At 34.7% G+C, this 19,576-nt stretch overlaps 1 protein-coding gene across 2 annotated transcripts; it reads left to right on the top strand.

Annotated features, from left to right (window-relative positions):
* The first annotated feature begins 5,521 nt into the window (after window positions 1-5,521).
* LOC104896796 (cell division control protein 48 homolog C) lies at window positions 5,522-19,344 on the top strand. 2 transcript variants are annotated; one of them, XR_008969736.1, is made up of 11 exons: window positions 5,522-6,570; window positions 7,274-7,884; window positions 8,331-8,483; window positions 12,136-12,252; window positions 12,376-12,480; window positions 17,713-17,778; window positions 17,857-17,921; window positions 18,008-18,209; window positions 18,328-18,465; window positions 18,562-18,722; window positions 19,039-19,344. XR_008969736.1 is itself a non-coding variant. In XM_010683585.4 (10 exons), the coding sequence occupies exons 1-10, from the start codon at window positions 5,604-5,606 to the stop codon at window positions 18,607-18,609; spliced, it is 2,472 nt and encodes an 823-aa protein (XP_010681887.2). In that variant the 5' UTR covers window positions 5,522-5,603; the 3' UTR covers window positions 18,610-19,344. The 2 variants fall into 2 exon arrangements, 1 of the variants encoding a protein (XP_010681887.2); XM_010683585.4 differs by having other exon boundaries at window positions 18,562-19,344.
* The last annotated feature ends 232 nt before the right edge of the window (window positions 19,345-19,576 follow it).

Below are 19,576 nucleotides of genomic sequence, written 5' to 3'. Positions count from 1 at the left end.
GTTTTTGTTTTGGCCTGAACGTGAACAAGTATAGACGTTAAATGGCATAAGCTACCTAAAAAAGAGAAAACAATGGGGTGACCACCATTTATTATTCATGTAAAGTATAATGATGAGACACAGTCATATAAGTTGAGCAAAGAACACAACTTAGAAAATGTAAACAACTTTATTCAAATCATTCAATCATAACATCATTATTCAACATAGCAGCTACTGGTCGTATAAACCTTATTACACATATTAAAATAAAAGAAAAGAAAACCTAAAGGTCATCATCATCTCCTATAGGCTCTTCTTCCTCCATATGCTCTTCATCCTCCATATCAGACTGAGGGTGGGTAGGGGTAGGGCTTTTATCGGCCTCTCCTTGATCAGAACTAGAGCCATTTAAATTGAGATTGTAACGGTATACTTCCATAGCATCAATCATAACCCTTCGTAGATACTCAATGGTCAGAAACCACGATCCTTTATGCGTGTGTATACCTCTCAAAGTTAGGTGTCTCATTAACATAAACATCACTGTATTTTCTTTCAATTGCTCCTAATGGTCCTCGCTCGGGTAGGGTTGTCAACAAAAATACAAGCTTTCTTTTCAGGAGTGCAAAAGTCAGAATCTCCATATAAATCATTGAAATGGTAGCTTTCAATATCCAAGTCCAAACGGTGGACATAATCACATACATCCTCCCCGTATCTCATGCAGATCAAGTAAGGTGAAGTAGAGAGAGGGCAGTGAGTTTCCTCGCTGTCCTTTTTCTTGCGGTTTGGTGAAGTCTTGCCATCTAAAATATAAAGAAACATATATTAAGTACTTAAAAGTAGTACTTCAAAACATTAATAAAACAAAATAATCTCCTTTCGAATCCACTCTCATAACTTAGTTCATTTACTCCTAATTTGATTTATTTAATTTACTTAACCTATTTAGTTCATTTAACCCAACTTTCCCTAATTAATCTTAAACACGGCTCTGATACCACTTATGTAACACCTTCCAAATTCAAATAAATATATAGTCAAATACATATAGTTTTCAAAAGTCATTTATTCAAACTTGAAGGATATTATTGCCCATTTACTCTCTAAGAGTAAACGAAAGGCTAACAAAAAAAATAGATAAATTAACCCACCATCTTAGTAAAGAGAAATTTGAAGTAAGAATACTATTACAACCAATATCTTATTTTAGACAATACTGAAATAAATAATCCCAAGATAGACAACTAAAAGAGTGATCTAAGTGTAATATCTAAGTCTCCTCACACGAGATCCCATCACCAAGACCAACCTACAAAGTAACAGAAAAGACGACAACAAGAGAGATAACTCCCAAAAATGAGAAAAAACACTCCATCCCGTCAAAATATTAATCTTAAAAATAAGTTTCAAGTTTAAAAGAAAAGTTGAAAAACTAATATTAATGTTAACTATTTGGGTTCTAAAACATTTGTATTAATAACTCCAAAAATAAGTCACCTAATCATATAACACTTAATCACACAATTATCAACAATAATTTTAATTAAGAGAGGGAAATGTGAACGCCAGTAGGCCGGGACTAATCTTTATTATCCGCCTACTTCAACAAGAGGTCTTCACTCCAATATAACCATGACCAATATCGTAGAGTCCCTAGTATGTACACGTCTTCTACTTGGATCACAACAAATAGAAAAAAGACAACAATTTTGTATCGTATATAATAATCAACCTATAGATATAGTTATACCATCATATAGGACAACCTGTTCAACACCCTTTCGGGCTTCATTACCCTCCTTAGTTTTTATAAAAAGGTCATAATAAACACAAGCTCTCAAGTTGATAACTATACAATTCCACAAGTTCTTTTAACATAGAACATATTCTAGTCATATAGGTTCTCTACAAGAATATTCGCATACTAATACTTTAGTAATCTTTGTTCCAAAGAAATCACATGATTATAATGGATTTATACTATTACCAAAATTATAATAACATACTCCAGTTTCATAATATTATGAGAATCATACGCTTATAATAGTAATTACTAACTCATAAACTCATAACATTATTCCATAAATTATTTGTTACATACATAACCACATAATCATACAATCACATAGATAACCGTTTTACAGAGGGGAATATAGAACAATGGACATCGAAATTTCCTCGAGTAGCGCAGATACGTATAATAAAGTCACCCATAGAAATCTCCTTCTACAAAATCTCTGTCTACAATAGTAAGTTAACGTACGAAATAAGTCACGTAATACACGAAAATTACAAAGTTGTTAAGTTGAAGGTAAAAGATACTATAAAAGTTTTATCAAAATATTTGAAGTGCAAAAAGTTATATGGAGTTAATTGATTAAAACTAGAGAAACAGAAGAAAGAAACCAGTGACCAAAAAAAATAAGTGGAAAAAAAAGCAAGAATAAAAAAGATAAAATGACAACTCATTGTTGTCTTGAAACCATAAGATACGTGGAAAGACTTTAAAAATCAAAAAGTAAAAGAAGTAAAAAAAATTAAAGTTGCAAAGAAAACCTTTCTGGTTCTACAGAACCGGTTTTCTTTTGAAGAAAACAAAAACAAAGACCAGAGGAGAGAGAAAGAAGAAAGAAGGTAAAGAAGAAGAAAGAGAAGAGGATCAGTTGGGCAGTAGCAGCGGCGGTACGACGCCACTAATTCTTTTTTATATTTTATTTTCTCCTCAAAAATATGGTGATGTGAGATGGTTTCTTACCTACTAAATTTTGAAATGAAAATGGTGCTTGAAAGAAGTGTAGAAGTATGGTATTTATAGTCCTAGTAGAGGGAGAGAGGAATAATTCAAGCAAGAAGGAGGATCTGATTGAAACAAAGGGGGAAAGTTTAAATTTGATTGAGAAGATTTTGGAGGTGGTAATTGATTGAGCAATCAATTTGAGAGATTTGTTTGATAAAACTCACGAAATTTTTGGAAACATTCTCTCGGCAAGATGTTTGCTTCAAAACAGAATTTTTTTTATTAATATTATTATTATTTTCAAAATTCAGATATATATATATATATATATATATATATTATATATATATATATATATATATTATATATATATATACAATATACTAAGTAATAAATGAAATATTAAAATAATAATTATAATTTAATATGGATAAAATCATGAATTTCATAATTTGGAGAAAATAATTATTAGGAGTTTTTTAAATTTCGGGATATTACATATCATTTGAGTTTTGTGTGTTATTAGAGTTGTTGACTTGTTTCTTGTTTCTCTTGGGATGCATAAAAATAGTATTATCATGCTCATTTTTCAAATTTAATATATATAATAGCAACCATGTTTGAAGCAATTATGTTTAATTTTTGGATAATAATTTTTTAATGTAATAAGGGCACTTAAAAAGCCATAATGTAATAACTAGCACAAGGCCTCCATATTGTTTTAGACGGCCCAACTTCTCTCCCATATTATTGTTTATCATTGAATATCGTACTAGAACACATAACTTTATAGAATAACCGCGCACATAATGTATTAAATTGCCAATTAGATTAAATTAGTCACTGAATGAACTACAAAATATGAATACTGAATGTATTAAATTGGTTACTAAATAAATTAAACTGGTCACTCAATAAATTAAAGTAGTCATTATAATATTAAGAGCTTGTTTGGTTACCTTTAAATGCATGGGAAATTAGAATTCCTAAGAAGTAAATATATGTGTAGTTGTTTGGTTGGCAAAAACATGGAAAATAGAACTTAGGAAGTTCTATATATGTCCTACAAAATGGAGGAAATAACTTACTTAGGCCTTCCTAAATAAGTGAAAATCCTCATGAAAAATAAATTTTCCATATTCAACCAAACAAAAAACTATACTTTTTTTTTTAAAAAAATTTCATAAGCAATGCAAATTCCAACTTCAACTAAACGAGTACTATTTTTTTTTTTGATCTTGAGGGGAACTAAACGAGTACTAAGACAAGTGGTTATTGCCCACTTCAAAACTAGCAATTTATGCACGCGATGCGTGCCTCACTTTTTTAGAACACAATTTATAACTTTTTTGGGCATAAACAAAGGTAAAATTTGAACATTAGATATGTTTTTTGGGCTAGCTAATTTTGTTGATTAAGCCTATATCACTTAACCAAACTCGTCTTTTATTATTTATTTTATTCATACGTTTTTAAAAATTTTGAAAATTCAAAATGATGAGCGATAAAAGAATATTACGCAGATTCATTAAGGATTTCTTATATTTTTATCAACATAGTATTTTGTTTTATTAAATCATTTCACTTTGGTAATTGATTGTATTTCCCTTTTTGATTTACTACTTGATTGTGTATTGATTGATCAAATATTTGATTGATATAATTTTCTTTGCTAACTTTTTTTATGCTATATTTGAGTTTGATTTTCTTCCATTTTTTTTAGTAGAATAGTTGATTTATTAAGAGGTAATTAAGCAAATATATTTGGGGACATTATAACTTTCCCTTCCCAGCTTCCCTAATATAATCTCTATTACATAAGGAAGGGGAAGTAATGGTGTTTTCTTTTGAAATGCCTATTTTATCCCCTTTTCCTTTCTAAATTACAAAAGGAATGTCAATACTAAAATTGGGGTTCTAACAAAGCCACCGGAAATTAAATTTCAACATGAATTAGAAATCACTTATATCAGGAAACTTTACAAATCACTCATAAAATTGAGAAAATCATAGAAAATCACGAAAATCACTCAAATGATCGGGAAACTTTACAAAAACGAAAAATTAACTTATAAACTAAAACTAATATACTAGGACGTCAATACATATAAAAACATTCACAAAATTCACTTACAAATCATTATTCTCAAAAATCATCATCTCTATTATATAAGGGAAGGGGGAAGCTATGGTGTTCCCGAATGAAGGGACTATTCTACCCCTTTTCCTTTCTAAATTACAAATTCACTTACAAACCAAAGGGAGATTCAAATAAAAATAATGGAAATAAAATTATAACAATCACTCACAAGTCAACTAAAATCATAGAATTGCATAATTTACATTATACAAACCACTCAAATAAGTAAACTTTACAAAACCCAAAAAATTAACTTACAAACTACAACCAATACACTACAACGTCAATACATACTCACAATAATTTGACTTGAAATCCAAGTGTTCACTTTCTTAACAATATATGAAGTAGTGTACTTAATTCAAAAATCAAATAAAAAATTATAATATTAGAAATCATAGATAAATTCATTAAATTTTCTATTTTGTTCATAAAATTGAACTTTGAAAAGTAAAAAAAAATAAAATAAATTAAGTGACAGAGACTAAACTAATTAAATTTTGTAACTAAAAATAATTATATTTTGTATGTCTAATGTTCAAATTCTAACTTTTACATACATTGAAAAAAATCGAGTTTCTATCTTGAAAAAATTTAAAACACCGCGTACAAAAAAATCTACTAGAGTTTAAAAGGAGCCTGTCTACTATTGTGATTCTTGCCCCAACTCTAGTATAAAAGCAGTCTGTCTTTGTTTAAAGGTGTTGAAGTCGGCGGCACTGCACTACGCACACAGAGAAGATGGGCAGAAGAGGAAGCGTAGGAAAGCATCCGTCAAGACGTCAATCGACGCTATCCCTCACCGTGATTAATCGGAGAATAGAATCCTGCAACATCAGCCACCTCTCTTCCGATGAAATTGCTGAGCACCTCTACTCATCTTACCCTGACTACAAACACTACAAACTCATTCCCTTCCGCTCCAAAATACGCCGAATGCTCAGCACATCTCGCCCTCCTCCAACCACTTCACAGAACGACCTTGATAATGACGAAGGTATTGCGTCTCCAGAGCTTCGAAGTCCGTGTCGGAAGAAGCAGAGACAGGTAATTGAAGAGAGAGAAAGGAAGTTGATTAGCAGAGAGAATTCTCACCTTCAAATGAGGAGGAGGAGAGAGAGTTATTCTGATTCATCGACTTCGGTTTCGACTTCTGAAGATGCTGTTTATGGGGAAGCAGTGGCGCCGGAGTTCGATTTGATGAAGTCCATGCTTAGGGCGGGATATGGGGATTCAAAATCGACACCCAATATGAAAACAAAAGCTAAAGGAGTTGTTGAGGAGGATAGGAATGTGGAGGTGGAGGATGTGAGGAGAGAGAAAAAGATAGCTATGAATGCGGCGGCGGCGGGGGCAGGGGTGGGGAGAGGAGAGAAGAGTGCTAGTGAAGTGGTGGAGGAGAGAGAATCCAAGGGTGGGTATGGGTTAAGTGGAGGAAGTAGTAGTGGGGAAGTGAAGGGTAAAGAAGGTCCAAGGTTTAAGGATTTTGGCGGGATAAAGAAAGTTTTGGATGAATTGATTATGGAAGTGATGGTGCCGCTTTACCACCCACAATTGCCTCAGTGGTTGGGAGTCAAACCCATGTCAGGGATTTTGCTGCATGGTCCTCCTGGTTGTGGAAAGACTCACTTAGCTCGTGCCATTGCCACTGAGACCGGTGTTCCTTTCTATCAAATTTCTGCTACTGAAGTCGTCTCTGGTGTCTCTGGTATACTCTGCCTTCTTATTTTAACCATAAGCTTTTCGGTTTCGATTGTATGGTTGTATTGTTAATCAGTGTGCTCAACTGATTTACGTGCTGCTTGTTCATTTTTTTTTTTTTTTTTTTTTTTTTTTTTTTTTTGTGGAAGAGTTCTTGTACTGCTAATGGAAATTCTGCCCTTGTGAAGTAGTTGCTTGAGTTATTTGATCTTGTTTGATGATACTACCCAATGCTGTATGCTGGCCTTGTTGTAGAAAAAACCTGGTAAATGTTCTGCAACTAATAAACCCAATGAAGAGAAGTAATATCTATAAAGTTTGGAAAGAATGAAAGATCTATGATCTTAAAGGAACCAACCATAGTAGATGATGGGAGCGAGAGTTGATGCCCCTTTGCAAAGATAGATAGCTGTACTTGAAGACAAGTAGCATCAGCTATGTAGTAATAGTTTAGTTTGAACAAGTTTAGAAGTTTGGTGAGACCATGATGCTTAACATCTTAGTGCTCACGAACTGCATTTGCAGGTATAAATGAAGTTGCAATTGCGTATTGTCTGACAGTGGATAAAGCCTCTATAGATGAAAGTTATGTCAATAAATTGGGTTTGGTAAAAAGAAATTATGAGCTTTCCTTCTCTTTTTGCTTTTGTATAAAATGTGGTCCGATTATATACTTTGTTGTTTTGATGATGACATCCTTGTAAATTTAGGTGCGTCCGAGGAGAATATTCGTGATCTTTTTGCAAAGGCGTACAGAACTGCACCATCCATTGTATTTATTGATGAAATTGATGCAATCGCTTCGAAGAGAGAAAATTTACAGAGAGAGATGGAGCGGCGAATTGTTACTCAACTGTTGACTTGTATGGATGAGTCTTATAGTCTTGTGAAGCCTAGTGATAAGCATCCAGATCCTCAAGTTGATGATAATACATCTGGGTATGTTCTTGTTATTGGAGCTACCAACAGACCGGATGCTATTGATTCTGCATTGAGAAGGCCAGGACGATTTGATCGGGAGATTGCCTTAGGAGTTCCTGATGAAAATGCAAGGCTTGATATACTTTCAATATTGACAAAAAGTCTAAGGCTTGATGGTGATTTTGATTTAATAAATATAGCCAAGGCCACCCCAGGGTTTGTTGGTGCTGACTTAGTCGCCTTGGCTAATAAGGCGGGTAACCTTGCCATGCAGAGGATCATAGATCAACGGTGGTTAGAGCTATCTGGGCAAGACGGGGAGCTTGTTGAAGAGTGGTGGAAGGAACCTTGGTCACCTGAAGAAATGAGAAAGCTAAGCATCACAATGGCAGACTTTGAGGTAACTTGGAAGCCAAATACATCCTATTACGGCTTCTGGTATTGCAATTAGCAATTGCCTAATTGTCTTAGAGATAATGATTAATTTCTATGATATTGCGCATGTTAATCTTTATTTGGTTCAATATTGCGAATTCCCAATAGAGCTTTGGGAAATTGGAGACACTCCTTTTTAGAAGTTTTCTGCACTGTGCTGGCTTCTTTTTTGTTCAACTGATTTTTTAAATCAAATTCCTTTCATATGCTTGCATTGCTTCTCGTGTGATAATCTCCTCTTCTTTGATTACTTTAATTCATACCCTGTCATTGCTCTATATATTTTTAATCTGTCATTTTGATAGTGCAATTAGCTTTCATCAAATATTGGTGTCATTTTTTCGTCCTTCACATTTTACAGTTGAAGTCTATATTAGGCTGATTGGCTCTGCTTTTTTGTGAGTTTTGTAGGAGGCAGTGAAAATGGTGCAACCATCTTCAAGAAGGGAAGGGTTCTCTGACATTCCGAATGTGAAGTGGGAGGATGTTGGAGGGCTTAGCAGATTGAGAAAGGAGTTTGAACTTTATATTGTGAATCGTATTAAATTTCCTACACAATATGAGGTAATTGCAACTTGTTTTATGCCACATCTTGACTTTTGAAAGCCTTGTCACCATGCAATTAAAACTCAGCCATGTTGTAACGGATTCTGCTTGTTGTTCTGCAAAATGCCGTAGTTACTGCAATAAATATAATGTTCTTGCTGCACAATGCGATGTAACATTGACTTGCGGTGTTAGGAACATCGTTTTTTTTTTCTTCTAATGTTATGTCTATTCTTTGTCAAAACTGGTCCAGGAGAGGGGGGGGGGGAGACATACATCACAATATAACTCAACATCCGCTCACCAAAGCATGGAGTAGAGCGTGGTGGGTGCATTCAAGTTGCGTAATCTATATGAATTGTTTCAACTTATTAATATAGGGATGTGTTGTTCATGTTTTAGATAATTGTATTGATAGAATTCTTCTTAAACTAGAAAATTGCATTTGTGAAGTTCAAAATTCATTTAAGTGAAATTCTTATTGAAAAGCTTCACGCCACATTGGCTGCACTTTATCTCATTCTTTGGATACAAGCTGCTTTGTGACATTGTGATTGTTGCTGGGAACTCTACTGCCATCACTTTTTATTCCATGTTGTCACACATAGGGGTGCTAATCGCGTCGAGCAACTCGAGTCGACTCGGTCAATGCTCGGTTAAAACTCGTCTCGAGTTGGCTAGGCTTGAACTCGAGTCGGCTCGAGACCTTGACGAGCATGAGTTGAGCATGACCTTGCTCAACTCAATAAGCTTGCGAGCAGCTGGTTAATATTTTATGCCATTACTATTTTATATGTTATTATTTTTATATTATTGTTGTTGCTACTATTTAATACTTAATTAGTTTTAAAAAATAACTAAGTTAGTAATTTATTAATAATAAAACAAATTATTAATAAAGGGCTTAAGGCAAGCCCAACAAAAGACATGTTGTAGTAGCCATGGCCCATACAATGCCACGGTCATAGTAGTATTTTGTAGTCGAATAGATTTTTGAAAAAATTTAAAAGAAAAGGTAAAACAGGATTTAGGGGGAAATGAAACCCTATCTAGTATTACTGCCGCTTCCTCTACTTCTTTCTCTTTTAAGTCTACAATCCTCTAATTCAAAAGAAAGGCTGCAATCCTTTAATTCAAAAATTCTGCAATCTTAAAGACTTCAACTCTTCATGGTGAAGCAACTGAAATTGAGATCATTTTATGAATAAACTATTAAAAAGGCACATAACTTCCAAGTTATTCTTTTTAAGTGGAGTATCCATGATAGATTTGCTTGGTTACCTCAATATCTTGTATTTTATGTCAATTTCATTTGTTATGAACTTACTTTTAGATTATAATAATTATGTATATTTTCTTGTTAATTTCGTTTCGGAGATGCAAATTTATAATTGCTGCTTTTTTGCTTGAAGCTAAAACACTGAGTTGTAGTATGAAGTATATCTAGAATTGATGTTTAAAATGACAATACCATTGAATATTTTTTTAAAACTTGGTAAAACAAAATGAAAAAAAAATCAACCTAAACAACGATTTTCACATTAAACAATGAAATCGAGTAATTGAAGCACAAGTTGAGCAATTCGAGCTCAGTCGAGTCTTGAGCACATGTCGAGCAATTCGAGCTCAAATCGATTCAAGTTTCAAGCACGATTCGAGCTCGACTTGAGTCAAGTTTCGAGTTGAGCTACGTCTATATCTTATCAAGCACGACTCAAACGAACTTGACGAGCAACGAGCACGTATGATAAGTTTCGGAGTGGAGTCAAGTATAACCTGCTTGCGAGCGACTTGCTTGATAAGCACCCTTAGTCGGAGATGAATCTTTCAACTTGTGGTCTTTGCACACTTCAGTACTTCACATCAGGCCAACCTTTTGGTGCTTCAGAACTAAACATTCCAGAAGACCCATGGTATTTGGGAAAAACACGATGGAATTATTTTAGAGTTTTTTGGGTTTAAGAAAGAGAACCAACACTTGATTGAATTAAATCACTACAAATTTTATCTTACTAGTTTATATATGTAATAAGTTGCACAAAGACGAGTATGGGTATTGGTTCAAATTTGGGTACGAAGATTTCAACATTTGAGGACAACGTATCATATCAGTTACGAGTACGGGTACGAGAACATGACCTAAAAGAAGTACTTGGGCTAGAGAGTACATATATATATATACTCTCTCGTTCCTTTCTTCATTGTCTTACTTTATTCCTTATTTTATGATCTTTTTTCTGTGTTTTACACTCCCAACGTATCCTCCTTCACCCGCCACATTGGTTTATAAAATATACCGTATCTCTAAACAACTTCTCCTCTTTTCCCAAAAGTTAAGAAAGGACCCAAATTTTCACAATCTCACACATTTCCTTGATTTCAGATGTTAATAGTATGTATGAATAACTTTGAGGAACGACACACATATACATACGTATGTATGTATATATTTGTGTCTGTGTTTATATATATATGTATGTATATTTATAAAAGTGAGTTGAGAAGGTTTCTTCGTGTGAGAACTGAGAAGAGATGTAACTCCAATTAACAAGTGATATAACGCTAATATAGCCTAAATATTAATTATATTTTGTGACCTGGCTTTTTTATGGTGTAACTCTAATTGTGAAGTGCTATAACTCTAATAGTGCTCTCTGCTGTCCCCTAAAAAAGATGGTAAGAAGTGTTAGAACTTTAAATCCTTCTTACTTTTCACTCTAAGCTCTCTTCTCATGCATTTTGACTCTCTCTGCTATATATTAACACACACAACCAACTCTGAGCATCAAGTATTTTCAATTAGGTATAAGTATAAGTTATAATAACTTAATATATGAAAATATGTATTGAGACAAATCCAACAAGATCCCACATGACTATGTTTGTCTTTACGTATAAATAATACAACATGTTCAAAGTAGAATGTGTGAACAATGTCAAAAGTCAAAATTGTAGAACCAAAAAGAAAAAAACGGAGAAAGTATATAACTTCTTCCATTTCTGGATACTTGCAACCAAGCTCTTCAACACGTAATTATAGAGGTATAGTAGACGAGATAAGTAGATAATATAAAAACTACTTTCTCTGCCTTTTAAAGGTTGTAACATTTTGACTTTTTTACTGTTCATGTATCAATTTTGACTGGACAATTTTAATTAAAAAGGAATGATGTATATTTCATACAGGCTAGATTAGTGATTAAATTATTTAAATACAATTAAGTAATTAAGTGTTTAAATTATTTTGATTAGTTTGTGTGCTTACCTCATGTAACATCCTCCTAAAAATTTGTATTGATGAGCTTCTTTGCAAGAATATTGTAACAAAGGAAGTTTATATGTGTGTATATACATTATACAACATACATACATGCTTGCACGCGTGGGCATATATGCACGCACATGCATACAAAGACTTTTTGATCTTTATTTTCGAGGTTTAAAGTCTTAACCTTGCGCCTCTAAATCATTAAATAACAGCATCTTTATGATTGTTGCTTCATTGTGTGCCGTCCATTGCCTTCCTCACTTTGATTTGCTTGCTGTCTGTCATTTGTAGTAGGCTAGTTGCTTCTGCTACCTGGTTTGATTTCTTAGAGTTCTCACTCTGAAATGAAATGAGTACTTTTTTTGACACTTTACTCATGTATGTTCTATCTGAATATCAAAGGAATCTGGAGTGGACTTGGAGTCAGGTTTTTTGCTTTATGGCCCCCCTGGTTGTGGGAAGACTCTGATTGCCAAGGCAGTAGCTAATGAGGCTGGAGCTAATTTTATCCACATCAAGGTTTGTCCATACTCATCTGTGTGATTTGTTTATTGGGAAGCCTTGTAGCTTTTTAAAGTTCTGTATACTCCAGCTCATCAATGTATTGTTATCACTGTTGGTTCATGATGTTTGTACTTGAAGGGCCCTGAACTTCTGAACAAATATGTTGGTGAAAGTGAACTGCAAGTACGGACATTATTCAATCGTGCGAGAACATGTGCTCCATGCATAATTTTCTTTGATGAGGTATATACTGTTTGGCACTTCGTAATTCTCACTGTTAATGTGTGCTTCTCAGTCTCTGGTGAAGTGAAACATGAAAATTCTGCATTATCATATATTATGTCTTTAATAGCCTATACCTGAATAAGGATTTACAATGAACCTATGGGGGGAAAATAGTATTTAGTAGAAGTTATTGTATTATTGTGTCACTTGAATGTGGTTAAAACTGTCTCTTATTGCTTTTCCTGCCCCCAACCCTCCTATCCACAAGCAACTGAGATAGATTTATGTTTTTCTTTTTGCCTTATAGGGGATCACACATCCATATTGCTTGATTTTCTGAAATCGAGTCATAGAAATTGACCTTCTTGCGTGTAGCATTCTATTTCAGTATCCCATGTTGCTTCTGCGTGTGTTATATGTACTGTCGTTTGTGTGCCTTGTTGATGAGGAAATGTATATGTGTGTGACTGTGTTTCGTTAAGTTGGTGAACTAGATATATATTCTGGAAATCAATCGCGAGTAGAGAAGACGTGTATTTATGCTTGCTTTGTTGGTTTCTGTATAACTTTTTGTAATTACCAACTTTAGTGCAACAATTGTTTCAATCATAGATCCGGAGAAAGTAATGGTGGTGTATCCATGATGTTTAACAAATCTATGGTGCCTATCTATGCGCATGAATGAGTTCAAGGTGTAATTAGTGCTGGGGACCTATGTTGAGTGGGACTTGGTTTATCAAGGGGAGAAGTCTGTCTTGTCTGGGTCTAAGTTACAAGTTACAACCTAAGTGGTAGCAGTGAAACTTTCCAACTCTAACAGCAAAATAATGAAGTTGAGAAGTCTACGTGGTACTTCTATGTCAGCATAAAAAGCAAAGATAAAGGGGTGGGACTCTAATTTGGATTTTAATATTACAAAGCAATGCAAATCAAATTCTAGCAGCGTTACCTTCCAAAGATCTTACACAAATCAGACATTACTCTTGATAAACACATAATACCCCAGAGTGGGAAGGCTCCTCGACACCTGATGCTTAGGCATGAGACATAAGATGAGGGCGACACACTTTTATAAAACCAATTCCAAAAAAATGTTCTTGGTTACATTAGTAACTTTAAAAAAAAATTATTTCAGTATTTTCTCTAAGAAACAAAGTAATTTTCTTTGTTAATTTATTGCAAAGAAAAAGGAAAAAAGTAAAACATGGAGACGAAGGGGTTAAGATTTCTTAGAAAGTCCTAGTGTACAAAAGAGCGTGTCTGAGGAGCCCCTAGGTGTTGAGGTGCAAGATGGTTGGAGTCGAGCACTTTTTTGAGCTAGGCAAGAGGATTGTAAAGAGGCACACTTGAGGCGCAAAAAAGTGCACTGAGGCACAGTTTTTTTCTGTACAGTAATATTTTCAAAGAAGTTCCTACCTTGCGCCCTACTTAGGATCCCTATTGCCTTAAAGCGCCTTGAGGTTTAATACATTGGAAGGCTGCACATATCTTTTTAACTGCTCATCTGGTTCAACATTTTCAGTTCACTAATCAAGCGAAAACTTCGAACCTTGAAAGAAATGAGCTCTTGCACACCAACAACCTTATATTATTGCTTTCCAGTCTCTCTGTTTCTTCCAATTATGATATGTATAAGAAAAGAGAAGAAATGAGATCTGCCTGTAAAGAAAGAAAAATAAAAGCTTAAAGCAGAATTCAAGTTGCAACCCTCCATGGTTAATGCAAAGAGAGTAAATTGCTAAAAGAGAAAATTTCATTCGCAAGCACTCCAGCACTATGTGACATGGCTATGTCATGTCTCTTTTATATTGCCAATCAAAGTTAGAAGGCTTACCATTACAAATACTCATTTCAAATGAAGCAGAAGAAATGAAGAATGACAAAAGAGATTTAACAACCCAGCTGTATTCTGCACTGGTGTGCTATGACTAAATATGAGGGGTAGGGGTAGGGGCACTTTAGTGAGTTGCATTATTGTTTTTACTACCTAAAAGAAGAGATAAGAAGAAGAAGAGAGTATGGCAGCGGAAGAAACTAAAAAACAGAAGCTGATATTCATTGTTTTTTTCACACCAAATTCACGAAGTACAAGAAGCATATAAATAGCAAAACAAATAACCACTTAAATCTAATGGATAGGAACAAAATCCCATGATTTAGTCTGATTCATTGACCAGTAAACAATTAACAACCCACTACATTAGTTAAGCATCCTAAGCTTATGACTATCACTAACTACTTTCAATTATATATAAACTAACTTTGAAGCAATACTCCAACATAGTCAAGTTAGTAGCTTGAAGAAGAAGATATTTAGTACTCATGAGCTGTTGATAATCCATATTTAACCTCCATTGTGATTGGTTGTTATCATGATATTTCAAAATTAGTTGCGTTACTCCTTTTTCCTGCTGTTTTAATCATGCCTCAACTGCCTTTGGTTTCAGTAAGACGTTCTGTTGGGTTTTATTTGTTAAGGCCTCAACGAAAAATCTCTTACGATTCTTAAGAACTGTACAAGTTTAGTGGTTGTCTTACTGCACACATCCAGAACATAATAATAATTTATAGGGGGGTTCTGGTGACAACTTGACATTGATGAAAGTCTTGACTTATAAACAGTGAAATTTCTATCCGAAGATGTATTATTCCAACTTGCTTATGGTTAGTGTTTTGGAGTCCGATGAGTTTTTTCACTTTTGGTACATGTCCCCATGGTTTTAGTGCTCTTATCTCGCAAATATATCATGTAAGAGTTGATGGGTCTTCTAATTGTTAAACAAAGTAAAAACTAAGTGAGATTATATCGAACATAACTCAAAATTATTGCCCAAAAGACCACCTTAGATATTAGCTAGTAACAGGGAATATCAATTCCCTAGCCCACCTTTTCAAATGACCTTCCTCCGCATATCTCTTTAAACTTCTACATCTCATTGTGAACCACGTTAAACTAATGTTGTCCTAATGTTGTAGTAATCCTATTTTTACCTTTTTTTTTTCTATTGTAACTTTGTAATAATACACCAACCCTACTTGTCTTTATTTCCATTATCCGTTGTACTCCCTCCATCCTAGGAGGATCTGAACATTTGTTGGGTCATGTAGTTTAAGGTGATAAGTTGTAGTGGTTATCAAATGATTTTTTATAGAAGTAGATGTGATAGTAGTAGGTGGGTCATCTACTTTATTGAAGGAGAGAGAAAGCTGGGTATTCTTTATTGATATAGACGCAATGTGGGCCAAAGGGTTGTTAAAGAACTAATATTGTAACAGTAGGACCATATAAAAAATGGCATTGTTCAAACTAACTTGTGACAAATCAAGAAGGAAAGTGTTCATAGTATTATGGGACGGAGGGTGTAGTTGTTAAGAGAAACATACTGCTGTGTCGTGAGAATAAACTTTTTTTATTCCTTTTTTGGCATTGCACAAATTAACTTCTTATCTTTAATGAAAATCTACCCTAACCCATGCGATGTGAACCTTCTCACTGACCCTCTTTCTTATACACTCTCTCCATACCTCATGTTATGTAGGACCATCCACTAACACTGCCAACCAATTTTTTTTTTTACTTTCTTCGATAGTATTTTCTCTATTTATCAAAAGTATTCCTGGGAACAAGAGTCCTCTCTTATTTTCATTTTTTCTTTTGGTGCGCCTCATTTTCCTTCTTTTTTTCCCTGCTAGTTTTGCAGTATGTTTACCATGGATGTGATCAACATCAACTCTGATAAGGTTGCCCTTTATTATATTTAATTTATTCTATTGTTTCCTGTTTATGTTATCAAGTCATTGCGTAAGATTCGGGAATTTTGTCAGAAACTTCCTTTTTTAATCCCAGTTTTTGTGAAAAAACCCCTATATATTTTTTTGAATTCTTGTTTGTAAGAAGAAACTTGTCGACGAATTTCGACTATTAACTTCCATTTTCTAGTGTTCATTTGCAAGCGCACCTCACCACTCAAACTACCCCAATTTCTTTCCTTTCCCCTAGGTTCTCCTTAAGGGAGAGGTCCAGAGATGGGAAGGAGAGGAAAGAGAACAAAGATAGGGGAAAATCTGGCAGAAAGGAAAGAAATTGAGAGGTTAAGTGGGTTCCATGAGGTATGTGTGCAAGTCAATGTCAGAAAATGAAAAATCTTCACACTAATCCATCTTTTTCATATCCGGTTCATGTTGTGTTGTGTTGTCGTGTCTACTTTTGACAGCTCTAATTTCAGAGTTTGAAAATAAGATAAAACGAATGTTAGTCTTTTGTGGAGGCTATCATAGATGAGTAGATGACGTCATCAATTTCTTATTGGCACCCTTCCTTCATAATATCACTCATGTTCAAAGTTATTATAACAGATCTACCAACGAAGAGCGATAAATGAAGGGGGGGGGGGTGAGAAGAACGCTGCAGCAGTGACCAGCCATATAACTGCAATCAGGCACCATTTTTCTCCAACTTACACTCTAAAACTTTGCTCTGCTTTGATGGGTTTATCTTCATACATATATCACCGCTTTAGTATTTACTATAGAGACTGATCCAAATGATATGCATGATTTTGGGGCCTGTCTTGGCAATAACCCATCTAGGGTGGATCAGAGGCCACATTGGAGTTGCTTTTTGTTGGCAGGATACTTTGAGAGATCTATATCACGTATGATGTTCCAGGACATTTGGAAATGATAGTGAACCATGAAACATATGGGCCGGACCTTCTTGTTTCATCTTTCGCCTACCCAGATTGTACACCCATAATGTGGTTCAAGAAAGTGAACATATATCCTGATTTTTGACTGGACCTTTCTGTTTCATCTTTTGCCTCTTCATTAGTTTGCAAATCTGTACACAAGTAACACAACTGCTTCTCATATGTTTCATGAGTAATCATAGTAGGCTGCAGTTGCTGCTTGTATGAGTAAACATTAGTAGGCTGCAGTAAAAGTTAAAATCACCCTGATAAAGTTCTGAAGGAAGATCTTTGTTATTTATTTTTTTTAGTTTTTTGCATTCTACGACGACCATATTCACCCAGGGAAAAAAAACGCGGTCCCGGAATGTATTATGACAAGTTTAAATGCAAAATGTAATATACTACTTTTTTAGCTTGCAGATATAGCTGTTTTATGTGAGTTGTTATTGTTTGGTTTCTCTTTATCCAACTTTGTTAGTCATGCAAATGGAAAGTTATCTGCAATGGAAGTGTTAAACATAGTCCATTTCTTCTAATTAGAGGCTTGCTTCCTTTCCAGGTGGATGCTCTAACAACAGAGCGTGGAAAAGAAGGGGGCTGGGTGGTTGAGCGGCTTTTGAACCAGGTTACATGAGTTGTAGTCTGAGTTGTAGATAAAACTTGAATTTTGTGTATGTGCTGAATGTATTATGGTTCACTGCAGCTTCTTATTGAGCTCAATGGTGGAGACCATAGGCGTGGTGTTTTTGTAATTGGTGCTACTAATCGGTACATTTTGCGATCCAATTGGCCCTTGAACACACCTTCTCTATTTGTTTGCTGAATTGAAATTGAAAATTATTTGGTTTTGCTAGGCCTGAGGTGATCGACACTGCATTACTAAGGCCTGGAAGATTCGGAAAGTTATTATATGTTCCTCTACCAGATCCAGACGAGCGTGGTCTGATTCTAAAAGCTTTGGGTAGGAGAAAACCAATAGATTGCAGTGTGGATTTGCTTGACCTAGGGAAGAGACAGGCTTGTGAAAATCTGAGTGGAGCTGACCTTTCTGCACTGGTTTGCCCATTTTCATCTCAGTTCTTATGACATTGATCAGTTTCACAGATCAAAACCCCTCCAGAACAATTGATTCAGTTTTACTCAAGCTAGTTTGTTTTGCATCAACTCATGACAGATGAATGAAGCTGCAATGGCTGCACTGGAAGAGAAGCTGAGATTACCACAGAGCAGCTCCGATACCCTTCCATTTACTATCAAGTCTACACATTTCGAACAAGCCATGAAGAAAGTTACTCCATCCGTCTCGGACAAGGTATATGCTTATGTTGTTCTTGTCAGACTTTTCTGTGAGGGGATTTGCGCCGTCCATTTAATTAATCAATTTTCCTGTTTTTTTTTCGTGGAGCAGCAAAAGCAGTACTACGAGAAATTATCCCGGACCTTTCGTACAGCTTGAAACGATCTTCCAGCTTATTTTTGGCTATGTTACTTAGACACGGATTGATTGTCTACTGAGATACGGGTGTCCAAGTGTCTGACTCGTCTATTTTGTAGAAAAAGTCAAGTTTTTAGCTTAAAATGAAGCATCCAAGTAAAGTGTCGTATCGGACACGACACAACATCCTGTTTTTGAGGTAAATGAAGGTGTCAGAGTAACACTGATTTTTGGATTTTGCTAGCTGTCTAGAGGCTCTAGCCAACATGGCGCCATTATAGATGTCCTCAACATTGATGTGGCAATTTTTTTTATACTTTTGTAAGGGTTTTGATTGCTTATAACATGTAGATCTTTAAGTGATTCTGGTATGTTCTGTCGAGAAGGTTGCTGTGTTTAGGCTTCAAGAAGCTGAACTGGGACTGCAACGTTGTTTGTTCTTACAGTTTTCTGTTCATATTCTCTGCTTTTGTACTGGATTTTGTGGTGGTCTGCAGCATTCCACCTGAAAATTTTGTTCTCATGTCGAGGAATTAAGGAAGATAACCGGCAACCATATCTTAAAACAATGATTAGTGGATATCCGTGCTGGTTACTAGGTGTCCTTATGTCATAGTTAAAGTGTGTCCATTAAGTAGGTTAAGTCCGTTTAGTAGCCGGTTAAATAGTCGTAGTGAATTTACATGTAATCTTGCAACGAAATTCTTATGTGATGGATTTCTTATAAATTATATTACAGATATTTTTTTTATTGAAGTTCAATACCAGTTGTGTGATGGCTTATGATGGTTAACAAAATGTATGAACCCGTTACAAAAAAAAAAATGTATGAAGAAAAATAAAAATTATGGTGATTTTGGAGCTTATTTTTTATCACAAATTTACGTACAAACTCAAAGTCATTATCGACCAAATAAAATTTTCAAAAACCTTGAAAGGATGACTTTTTTTTCATTGGTACAAAAAAGTTTGTGATATAAAAGAGAAT

This window comes from Beta vulgaris, chromosome 6 (assembly GCF_026745355.1).
Source record: "Beta vulgaris subsp. vulgaris cultivar EL10 chromosome 6, EL10.2, whole genome shotgun sequence".
NCBI lineage: Eukaryota > Viridiplantae > Streptophyta > Magnoliopsida > Caryophyllales > Amaranthaceae > Beta > Beta vulgaris.
Note: the sequence above shows the minus strand (reverse complement) of the source record. Positions and strands in the feature narration are given on the sequence as shown.